Below are 13,267 nucleotides of genomic sequence, written 5' to 3'. Positions count from 1 at the left end.
TATTGGACCTATCCAACGTTTACCCAAAACTATTCCATCTACAGTTATTCATTTATTATTAGATGGTTTTAATCAACCACTTGATTTTATTCCACCCACTGTACCATGGCTATATTTACATAACATCAAGTATCAATTAACACCTGGTTCAATTCCAGCAACAGTTACAGATTTATATTTACTAGACAACTTTAATCAATCACTTGATTTTATACCACCCACCGTACAAAGTTTGTATTTACATAACATCAAGTATCAATTAATACCTGGTTCAATTCCAAACCATTTGACTGTTCTTGTATTTTCCAATGGCTTCTCTCAACGTTTTGCAAAAGGTATTATCCCTGACTCTGTAAATTCTATTCATATGGGTTATGTGGTCTATCCTTTAGAACCTGATTCCATTTCAAACCCCAACCAATTAATTGAATATCGTTACAACTACAAACATCCAAAATAAAAATTTAAAATAGAGCTTGGTTGCCAATATCCACATCCAATACCATACTCTTTTTCTTGAAACAGAAATTTAAAAATAATATACTGTCAATAAAAATCAAATGAAATAAACGGTATAAAATAAAAAGAAATAAATAAATACACTGTACTATAAAATATTGCTTTATTAAAACCTCTGATTTCACTTGTAACTCTTATACTTGAATATGAGACCTTTTTATTACCATCAACCCTATATTACCTTCTATACTATCGACGCTTTAGATTACCTATGTACCATTCTTTAATCTTTATCTTTAACGCACCATTTGAAATGTAAACTACCGCATCAACTATTTATAGAACTACCACTCTTAACCTGATTGGCATCTATCTCCATCATTTCATTTGGTTTGTTACTCCTGATTTAAATATCGTTTTATTCCTGTAAGTTAGTCTAATTATACCCAAATGTACTTCTAATTTGTAAAATTTTAGCTAATGTGTGGCTCTTCTACCTGACAATTGGTAAATACCTTAACTACAACTGATTGCTCCCACAAGCAATTTCCTTCAATTTAGCTAATAAGCATTTAACCTCTACTCCTAAGACTCTTTGAGTTTTCTTGATTCCATCTAAACCAACCTGTTTCAATATGGGTGCCCTAGGCGAAACCGATGTTGAGTTTGCGAACAAGTTGTTGGTGATTTGATACATAATTACATTTCTTTTATTAAATTTGAGATATTATCATAATTTTTTTCATTTTCTTTGATTTCTTTTTCGAGTATTTGAGATTCTTTTTAATTATTATAATACGCTTCATTTAAGTTTTCTTTTATACTCGGAAAGAGTATTTTGATTTTTATCATAAATACTCATGATATCTATTAATTAAAATTTTTATATAATAAATTAAAAAAAAAATTTTTAATAAATCAAAAAAAAAAATTTTAATAAAAATAAAAAAAAAAAATTTTAGAATTTAAAAATTTTTTTTATTTGAAAAAAAAAATCCAAAACCATCGAGGTATTGTTACCTCCCCTTTAAAAAATATTGTTGGCATGGTGATCCAAAAACCGATAACGATAATTTTTAACCTCTACATTTTATTTATTATTAATTATGATTGTATAAAAATATGAATCTTGTATTGATTATTATTTGATAGTTACTTACTCTTTTCTATTTTTTTTTTGTTTTTTTTTCTTTTTATAATATTTAATCCAAAAAAATTTAAAAAAAAAAAAATTTTTAATTAATTTTTTTTAATTTTTTTCAAAAAAAAATTTTAAATCGTCTCTCATATATAAAAAATTTATTGTTATAAAACAATTTTAATAATAAATAAATTATAAATAGATTTTTTAAAAAAACTAAATTTAAAAACTAAATAATGCCAAATAATCAACAATATGATATCAAATGCTTAGATCATCCCAATAAAGATATAATTTCAATATGCTCAACTTGTCTAAATAACACTCCTGTATGTATTGATTGTATTACAGGTATACACAGCGGTCATAATTTTAAAAGCATTGAAGATGATAATATTAGAAATCAAATACAACAAGAGTTTAAAAATCAAACAATACCAAAACTAAATGACTATTTAGAAAATAATAAAAAAATATTGGATGAATCAAACAATCACTTTAAACAAATTCAAGAAAACAATAATAATAATTTTGATAAAGCTTTAAAAATATTTAATGAATTAAAAGAAATTATCAATGCAAAAGAAAATGATATCAAAAGATTATTAAAAACTAAATTTGACGAAAATAAAGATGTAAATAATATAATAACAACAATAGAAAACAATAATAATATAGTTAATAATGCTATTAAATATAATAATGGTGTTAATAATAATAATTATATTAATGAATTTATTAAACTTTTAAAACACAATCATCAATGTAACAATCTTTTATCAAATATAAATAATAATAACTTACCAGAATATAAAGATAATCAATTAATAGTTAAAGAAAATAATCTCGATTCAATCAAAGATCTGACAAACAGTTATTTAGAAGTAATTGATTTAAAAACAATAAAATGTAAGTTTAACAATGAATTTTTATTTTCATTTATACTAATTATATTTTAAATTAATTCCTTGTAATAAAGTATTTAATTTTAATTTTACAATTTATGAAGAAGGGTATGATATTAGTCATTTAGAAATTATATTCCTTGCAATTGGACCTATCCAATGTTTACCCAAGACTATTCCGACAACAGTTACCAGTTTATTATTACAAGATGGCTTTTATCTACCACTTGATTTTATACCACCCACCGTACAATGCTTATCTCTACAAAACATAAAGTATCAATTAAAACCTGATTCAATTCCAGCAACAGTTAAATGTTTATATTTACTAGATGGCTTTAATCAATCACTTGATTTTATACCACCCACCGTAGAATTTTTGTTTTTTGAAAACATCAAGTATCAATTAATACATGACACAATTCCAGCAACAGTTAAAAGCTTATATTTACATGGTGGATTTGATCAACCACTTGATTATATACCACCCACCGTAGAAAGTTTGTTTTTAGAAAACATCAAGTATCAATTAAAACCTGACTCAATTCCAGCAACAGTTACACATTTATATTTACAAGATGGCTTTGATCAACCACTTAGTTTTATACCACCCACAGTACAATACTTGTATTTAAAAAACATCAAGTATCAATTAATACCTGATTCAATTCCAGAAACAGTTACAGAGTTTACTTTACTTGATGGCTTTAATCAACCACTCGATTTTATACCACCCACCACACAATTCTTGTATTTAGAAAACATCAAGTATCAATTAACACCTGATTCAATTCCAGCAACAGTTACATATTTATCTTTACTTGATGGCTTTAATCAACCACTTGATTTTATACCACCCACCGTAGAAAGTTTGGATATAAGAAACATCAAATATCAATTAAAACCTGATTCAATTCCAAAAACAGTTAAACACTTACATTTACATGATGGCTTTAATCAACCACTTGATTTTATACCACCCACCGTACAAACTTTGTATTTAAAAAACATAAAGTATCAATTAAAACCTGATTCAATTCCAGAAACAGTTACAACTTTATCTTTACTTAATGACTTTGATCGACCACTTGATTTTATACCACCCACAGTAGAATGCTTGAATATAAGAAACATCAAATATCAATTAAAGCCTGATTCAATTCCAGAAACAGTTAAACACTTATATTTACAAGATGGCTTTAATCAACCACTTGATTTTATACCACCCACCTTACAATACTTGTATTTACAAGACATCAATTATCAATTAAAACCTGATTCAATTCCAACAACAGTTAAACACTTATATTTACAAGATGGCTTTGATCAACCACTTAATTTTATACCACCCACCGTACAATACTTGTATTTACATAACATCAAATATCAATTAACACCTGATTCAATTCCAGCAACAGTTACATATTTATCTTTACTTGATGGCTTTAATCAACCACTTTATTTTATACCACCCACCGTACAATTTTTGTATTTACAAGACATCAAATATCAATTAACACCTAATTCAATTCCAGCAACAGTTAAACAATTAATTTTAAAAGATGGCTTTAATCAACCACTTAATTTTATACCACCCACCGTAGAATGTTTGGGTATAAGAAACATCAAATATCAATTAAAACCTGATTCAATTCCAGCAACAGTTAAACACTTATATTTACTTGATGGTTTTAATCAACCACTTGATTTTATACCACCCACCGTACAATGCTTGTATTTACAAGACATCAAATATCAATTAACACCTAGTTCAATTCCAACAACAGTTAAACATTTATGTTTAGATGATGACTTCGATCAACCACTTGATTTTATACCACCCACCGTAAAATGGTTGTATTTAAAAAACATCAAATATCAATTAAAACCTGATTCAATTCCAAAAACAGTTACACATTTATATTTACAAGATGGCTTTAATCAACCACTTGATTTTATACCACCCACCGTACAAAGGTTGTATTTACATAACATCAAATATCAATTAACACCTAATTCAATTCCAGCAACAGTTAAACACTTATATTTACAAGATGGCTTTAATCAACCACTTGATTTTATACCACTCACCGTACCATGGCTATATTTACATAACATCAAGTATCAATTAATACCTGGTTCAATTCCAAATCATTTATCTTTTATTATATTTGATGATGGTTTCTCTCAACGCTTTACAAAAGGTATTATCCCTGACTCTGTAACTTATATTTATTTAGGTGATGTGGTCTATCCTTTGGAACCTGACTCCATTTCAAACCCCGATCAAAAAATTGAATATCGTTCCAACTACAAACATCCAAAATAAAATAAAATAAAATAAAAAAATGTTAAAAAGAAAAATAATATCTATTTTTTTTTTATGACAAATTTTACTACAGCTCAGGATCGAGGTTTTAAACTAGGATCGATCCTAAATTCTAATGAAAATCCGGATCCTTTTTTCCTAAAACTCGATCCTAAAAAAATCCTTCATATAAATTGTGTATTTTAAATTATAATAAAAAATACCTTTAATATATTACTTTAATTGTAATTTTATTAAATAATATTTAGTATTTTTTTATTTAAATTAAAATTTTTTTTTTTTTATAAAAATGATGATTTTTGGGTGTTTATAATAAAAAAATATTTTTTTTTAATATATTTTTAATAAAAATAAATTTTTTAATGATAACAAACTTGGTTGAATGAATTTTTTTATTTGATATACAAAATCAAAATTAATCAAATTAATATACATACAAAAATAAATTTAGCATTTCTTCCTCTTATTGTTTTTTTAAAAAGAAATAAATAAAATATCTCTTGTAACTTTTACAAAAAAAAAAAAAAAAAAAACTTTATATGGAGGAATCGTGTCCTTTGAGACTATTTTGAACTATAATAATACAAGCATGGTAGAATTAAACGTCATGATACAGAAGTAGCGAGATTAGTAAAAAATTGATCAAGCATTATGAAATACCAGATGTTAAAAACTTCTCAGATACATACTTCAAAACCTCTCAATCGATGGCTAATAAACCAGACATTGTGGTAATTGATCATACTAAACACCTCGTTTATATTATAGAAGTTTGTTTACCATTTGATGGTAATATTGAATTTAGACAAGCTTAAAAGCTATATTAGTATCATTACCTTCAACCGTACTTCCAGAATCAATATAAATACAAAGAAGAGAGTGGTTATCATGTTGAGATTGTTCCTATCATTGATGGTGCATTTGGCAGAATCACAACCGAAGAAAACACTTATACATTAAACCAAATACTAGAGACGCAACAACCCTTCTAATACTGAAGTTTAAAGACTGCATATACAAACTTCAGCTTCTGATAAGCTGAAAAAAATTTCTAGAAAATAAAAGTACTCAGGTTCGCAATCTCAGGCGCTATACTCTCCCTTGAAAGTTAGAATAAAAAATTCCACACTAAAATAGAATTACCTAAAATAAATCAAATCTAAATTCCACAATCAATATACAACAGATTAAAAATTATAAAATTCTAAGATTATTATGCAAAAAAAAAAAAAAAATTAAAATAAAAAAATACAAAATGGAATTAATTATAGTTAATAGCGCTTTATAAAAATAAGTAACCCGAACCTCAATTTGTGAAAAAAAATTTGATAAAAAATTTAAAATTTTTTTAAATTTTTTTGTGAAAAAAATTTTATAATTTTTTAGATCGTGTCCCCGTGAAAATTTATATAAAAATTTATTGTTGTTATAAAACAATTTAATAATAAATAAATAAATAATTATTGTAAAAAACTATATTTAAATTCTAAAATAAAAAAATGTCATATAATCAGCAATATGATACCAAATGCTTATATCATCCCCACCAAGATATTGCTTTAATATGCTCAACTTGTCCAAATAACACTCCTGTATGTATTGGTTGTATTACTGGTATTCACTATGGCCATAATTTTATAAGCATTGAAGATGATAATGTTAGAAATCAAATACAACAAGAGTTTAAAAATCAAACAATACCAAAACTAAACCACTATTTAGAAAATAATAAAAAAATATTGAATGAATCAAACAATCACTTTAAACAAATTAAAGAAAACAATAATAATAATTTTTATAAAACTTTTAAAATATTTAAGGAATTAAAAGAAATTATCAATTCAAAAGAAAATGATATCAAAAGATTATTAACAACTAAATTTGACGAAAATACAGAAGTAAATAATATTATATCAACAACAATAGAAAACAATAATAATATAATTAATAATGCTATTAAATATAATAATGATGTTAATAATAATAATAATGATAATAATAATAATAATAATAATAAAAATGGATTTATTGAACTTTTAAAACACAATCATCTTTTATCAAATATAAATAATAATAACTTACCAGATTATAAAAATACCCAATTAATAATTAAACAAAATAATCTCGACTCAATCAAAGATCTAACATTCAGTTATTTAGAAGTAAATGATATAAATAAAGATCCTTGGAGTTTTTTAAAAGATCTAACAAACAGCTATTTAGAAGTTCCTGATGATATTCCTTTAGTTAAAAAAGATTTAAAAACTCTAGAATGTAAGTTTAAAATAAAAATAAAAAATTTAATATTAATACTAATATTAGGGTAGAAAATTTAGTTTATTTTTTTGAAAAAAAGGGGTTTCTAAGTTCGGGGTCAATAAGTTCCATTTTTAAAGTCAATTTCTAAGTTTTAAAAACAAAAAAAAAATTTTTAATTTAAAAGGTGTTTAAAAATCAATAAAAAAACAGTAAAATCATAATCAATTAATATATATAGTAATGTGTGGTTTTCCCCCTTTTATTTTTTTTTTTAAATTTTTTTTTAATTTTTTTTTAAAATTTTTTTTTTTTTATTTATATACATAAATATTGTTAAGAGGATTTTTAAACACGAAATTCTCATGACAATTTTCGTGAACTTTCCCAGGCACCTGTAACGTATCTGCATATTAACCCAGATTTGGTGGTGAATCATTTATTATTATATCAATATAGAGATTAGAATATAATGCCTATGAAAGATGATCTTAATTTTTAGGAACATAATTCAAAATTTTCCCCAAAACATTACTTTATCTCCACCTTTTCTAACACTTGTTTAAGTATTTGAATCTAGTAAAACATAAGATTCATAGACCCAAGATCTTATATAATTGTATTTATCAAATTATTGAAACCTAACTTCATCCATAAACATATGATTTTCCTGTTGGTCCACATTCCAGTTTTTATGTCAAATCCAAAACTATATCTTTTTCTTCTTTTAACTTCGTATAATCGAGGTTTCATGAATTTATTTTTATAAACAATGTTATTCCTATGCAATACGTTTCTAACTAACCAGTCTAATCTGGTGTGGCCAGTTGTTGAATAATACCATTCAAAAATTTGAAACATAATAAACGTTCACCTCTTTCATGAATCTTTTTTTCTCTTCCAAAACGTTGATGGTCATTGATTGAACCTGTTTGTTCATATCTTTGAATTGTTTTTGCCACTTTTGTTTTGTGGACACCCAATTTTTTTGCAATTTTTCTATTTGAGTAATGGTCTCTGATTTTGTATGATAATATTGAGTATCAAAGTTCATCACTTAACCTCATTTTGTTTATTTTCTAGAAATTATTTTTGCACTATTTTCAGTTTGTAAAAATTTAAAATGATATAAAAAAAATTTCAAAAATTAAAAAAAAAGAGATAAAAATTTAAATTTATTTTTTTAATTTTTTATTTTTTACCCATATTTCCCACACTTTTTTTTATTACCATTATTTATTATTTTTAGGCTGTGTCAATATTTATTAAAAAACTATCCAAACTAATCAATTTATAACACATATATAAAAATATCAGGGGGTCTACATATTTTCCTCGGGCACTGTATTTAGAAAACATCAAGTATCAATTAACACCTAATTCAATTCCAGCAACAGTTACGTTTTTATCCTTACTTGATGGCTTTGATCAACCTCTCAACTTTATACCCCCCACTGTAAAATGGTTGTTTTTACATAACATCAAGTATCAATTAACACCTGGTTCAATTCCAAATCATTTAATTGAGATTGGATTTTCTCTCAACGTTTTAGAAAAGGTATTATCCTTGACTCTATATTATCAATTTTTATGTGCGATGTAGTATATCCTTTAGAACATGACTCCATTTCGAACCCCGATCAAAAAATTCATTATTCTCCCAAATACAAACATCCAAAATTTAAATAAAAATATAATAAACTAAATTTTTTTCCCTATATAATATTAAAAAGAAAAATATCTATATAATATTTTTAGTTTGTAAAAATTAAATTTAATTTTTTATTCTTTTTTTAAATTGATTTTAGGTTTAATTAATTTTTTTATTATATAAGCGTAATTTAGGAATTGGTAGGGATTAAAAATTATCATTATCTTTAGTTTTTACCAATTATTGTTCGAATATTCATTAAAAAAATTATCTCTTTTTTTAAATAAAATTATTCATTTTTATCCATTTAATAATATTTACCAATAGATGTTAAATAAATAACAGCACAAACAATAATTTTTTTCTTTTTCACCCTTCTTTTAATTTTTTTTTTTCTATTTTTTTTTTTTCAAAAAAGATTTCAAATCTTTTTTTAAATAATAATTTTTGTAAAAATCCGTTATTCTATAAATACTGTTTCTCAATCTGTTACCCACATAGAGCTTGGTTTCAATGTCTACATCCAATACCATACTCTTTATCTTTAAACAGAAGTTTAAAATTATACAATCGATAAAAATAAAATAAAATAAAAAGAAAAGATAAATACAATGTACTATAAAAATTTTCTTTATTGTAACGTTAGATTTCTCTTGTAACACTTATACTTGAATATGTGACCTTTTTTCATCAAGCCAGATAACCATCTTTATTAATTCTATCTATTATACTAATACTTGCTATTATCGGGATACCATCGACGCTTTAGATTACCTAAGTACAATTCTTTAATCTTTATCTTTAACGCACCATTTGAAATGTAAACTACCGCACCAACTACTTATAGAACCACCATCCTTAGCCTGATTGGCATCTATCTCCATCATTTCATTTGATTTGTTTCTGATTTAAATATTGTCTTTTTCCGTACACTAGTTTAGTTACACCTAAATGCACTTCTTATTTGCATAATTTTAGCCAATGCGAGGCTCTTCTACCGGGACTTGGTTAATACCTTAACTACAATTGATTGCTCCTGCAAACAATTTCTTTCAATTTAGCTCTTTGAAATAACATTTCATAATATTATAGGGATTCTATTCTATTATATCCATGCCCACTTATGATTGGTTGTCAGTAATTAACAACCTAGCACTAGAAAAGGTTCTTCTTGATTGGATGTATTGTATTTATTTATATTAATTTATATAATAAAAATAAATATATTTATGAATACTGTACCATTTCTAACATATCTGATATAGTAGGTCGAAGAATCAAATCCAAAAGTTTTCTTTCATTTCATAATATTGGTAAGTTTGATTTTAAACTCTGAATCTGTACATCCATTTTTTAATTGATGTATTTGAAAAGATAAAAAATTTCATAATTTATTAAAGCATTTATTTATTAATTAATATTGATTTGTTATAGTGCATAATAATAGTTAAAAAAAAATTAAATTTTAAAAAAAAATATTTAATTGATTTTAAAAATTACAAAAATTTTAAAAAAAATAAAAAAATGAAAATTTTTATTTATTTTATCTGGTGAAAAAAAAAATATTAAAGATATAATGATTTTTTTGAGACTCAGTCAAAATAATATGGAAAATTAATTTAATTAATTATAATAATTAAATTTTAATTAGTTTGTATGTTTCATATCTTTTTATTAATTGCCAATTCATTTAAAAATTTTTAATTTTTTTTTAATTTTTTATTTTTTTATTAAATATTGTAATTTTTTTTTTAATTTTAAATTTTAAAATTTTTTTTGTTTGGTGTAATAAAAAATTTATCTATTGTTGTTATAAAACTGTGTTAACAAATTATAAATAATTATTGTAAAAACTTAATTTAGATTCTAAATATAAATAATGTCAGATAATCAACAATATGATATCAAATGCTTATATCATCCCAATGAAGATATAATTTCAATATGCTCAACTTGTCCAAACAACACCCCTGTCTGTATTGATTGTATTACCAATATTCATAATGGTCATGATATAAAAATATTAAAAGATATAAGTTTAGATGATTTAAGAGATCAAATACAACAAGAATATAATAATCAAACAACACCAAAACTAAACGACTTTTTAGAAAATAATAAAAAAATATTGGATGAATTAAACAATTACCTTAAACAAATTCAAAATAACCACACAATGAATTTAGATAAAACAACTGATATATTTAAGGGATTAACATATATTATCAAAGCAAAAGAAAATGATGTCAAAAGATTATTAACAACAAAATTTGACGAAAATACAGAAGTAAATGCTTTAATAACATCAACAATTGAAAACAATAATAATATAGTTAATAATGCTATTAAATTTAATAATAACAATAATGATAATGTTAATAATAATAATAATAAAAATGGATTTATTGAACTTTTAAAACACAATCATCAATGTAAAAATATTTTATCAAATATAGATAATAATAACTTACCAGAATATAAATATACTCAATTAATAATTAAAGAAAAAAATCTGGACTCAATCAAAGATCTAACAAACAGCTATTTAGAAGTAATTGATGATAATAAAAAAGATTTAAAAACAATTGAAGGTAAGTTTTAACATTTAATTTTTATTTTTATTTTATACTAAATTAATTCATTTAAATTAATAAAGTGTATCAAAGAGAATTTACAAATTACGAAGAAGGGTGTGATATTGGTCATATTGAGCTACTTGAAAAATTGTCCATATAAAAATATCTCGCTCATACTAAAAAGTCCATTCATCTTTATTGTCCATATAAATATCTCATAATTATTAGTGATTAAAAATTATCGTTATCGTTTATCATTTTTGGATCACCTGTAAGATTTTATAAAAAAATAAAGATAAAAATGGATAATTAAAATAAAAAAAGATAAAAAAAGGATAATAATAAAATTATAAAATATTTTTGTAAAAAAAAAAAAAAAAAGTGCATTTATTATGTTTTTTTAAAATAAAATTTAAAATATCAAGTATCGATTAACACCTGATTCAATTCCAGCAACAGTTACACATTTATTATTACCAGATGGCTTTAATCAACCACTTGATTTTATACCACCCTGTAAAATTTTTGTATTTACATAATTTCGAGTAACAAGTAATACCTGGTTCAATTCCAAATCATTTAGCTCTTCTTGAATTTTCTAATGGTTTCTCTCAACGTTTTACAAAAGGAATTATCCTGGCTCAATAGATTTTGTTAATATGAACGATGTGGTCTACCAGTCACAAACATCCAAAAATAAAAATTTAAAATTAAATAAAATAAAAAAACAAATTTCAGTTATCTTGTAATAAATTAATATCTTAAATACTATTGTTCAATCTGTTACCCAATAGAACTTAATTGTCAATATCCATATCCAATACCATACTCTTAATCTTAAAACAGAAATTTAAAAATTATAATACCATCGATAAAAATCAAATAAACGTTATAAAATAAAAAGAAATAAATAAATACACTTTACTATTAAATTTTGCTTTATTGTAACCTTTGATTTAGCTTGTAACTCTTATACTTGAATTAGGGATCTTTTTTTATCATCAGCCCAGATTACCATCTGTACTAATTCTTGCTGTTATCGGGATACTATCGACGCTTTAGATTACCTTAGTACAATTCTTTAATCTTTATCTCTTTAACGCACCATTTGAAATGTAAACTACCGCACCAACTACTTATAAAACTACCACTCTTAACCTGATTGGCTTCTGTCTCCATCATTTCATTTGATTTGCTACTTCTGATTTATATATCATCTTCTTCTGGTACACTAGTCTAATTACACCCAAATGCACTTCTAATTTGCATAATTTTAGCCAATGGGCTCTTCTACCCGACACATCAGATATACAATACTTTTTTTCTGTGTGCAAAGGTATCCCCCGGTAGTATGTACCTGCTAGACGCTTGCGTCCAAAGCGGCTAGTGATTTCAGCGCCTAACAGTGTTGTGATTTGGGGATGAGATTTTTGGGAGAGTATGTAGTATATTTTATACCCGTGGGATATACAATACTTTTTTCTTTCCAATATATATTAGTATCATTTCTTTGATCTAAACTTTCTTTTATAAGATTTTGAAATATATGAATTTATTCTTTTTTATCTTTGATTTCATTTGAATTAAAGATTCCTTATCTTGATTGGAATTATTGTATTCTTTTGTTGGTATTTTATTATATAACCAATTGAAATGTTAGAAAATAAATTAATTTTTTAATTAATAAAAATAAATATAATTATGAATACTATACCTTTTCTAACGTATCTGATGCAATGGGTCGAAGAGTGTCCAACACTTTTTTTGAATTTCATAATATTGGTATGTTTGATTTTAAACTTTGAATCTGTGATTCCATTTTTTAATTGATGTATTTGAAAAGATAATAAAATTGAACAATGCGTAGATTTACCAGCTCATCAAATTTGAATGTTTGAATAATAATATATTATTATCATTGTTTTTGATGGGATGCAGATTGCTTTTGGT

At 24.2% G+C, this 13,267-nt stretch overlaps 3 protein-coding genes across 3 annotated transcripts; all 3 read left to right on the top strand.

Moving 5' to 3' along the window:
* Window positions 1–1,836: 1,836 nt before the first annotated feature.
* Window positions 1,837–4,834, top strand: DICPUDRAFT_73865 (uncharacterized protein; the record flags this gene model as incomplete). Its single annotated transcript, XM_003282873.1, has 2 exons — window positions 1,837–2,509; window positions 2,580–4,834. The coding sequence occupies 2 exons, from the start codon at window positions 1,837–1,839 to the stop codon at window positions 4,832–4,834; spliced, it is 2,928 nt and encodes a 975-aa protein (XP_003282921.1).
* Window positions 4,835–6,354: 1,520 nt separating this feature from the next.
* Window positions 6,355–6,855, top strand: DICPUDRAFT_10592 (uncharacterized protein; the record flags this gene model as incomplete). Its single annotated transcript, XM_003282872.1, has 1 exon — window positions 6,355–6,855. A coding segment is annotated over one exon (501 nt), but the record flags the coding sequence as incomplete, so codon positions are not given.
* A 3,765-nt stretch (window positions 6,856–10,620) lies between these two features.
* Window positions 10,621–11,477, top strand: DICPUDRAFT_146484 (uncharacterized protein; the record flags this gene model as incomplete). Its single annotated transcript, XM_003282871.1, has 2 exons — window positions 10,621–11,332; window positions 11,398–11,477. 2 exons carry the CDS (start codon window positions 10,621–10,623, stop codon window positions 11,475–11,477), a joined length of 792 nt encoding a protein of 263 aa, XP_003282919.1.
* Between the last annotated feature and the right edge of the window lie 1,790 nt (window positions 11,478–13,267).

Source organism: Dictyostelium purpureum (genome assembly GCF_000190715.1).
Source record: "Dictyostelium purpureum unplaced genomic scaffold DICPUscaffold_1, whole genome shotgun sequence".
In the NCBI taxonomy this organism is placed as follows: Eukaryota; Evosea; class Eumycetozoa; order Dictyosteliales; family Dictyosteliaceae; genus Dictyostelium; species Dictyostelium purpureum.
The sequence above is the reverse complement of the archived record's forward strand: the minus strand, read 5'-3'. Positions and strand labels throughout refer to the sequence as shown.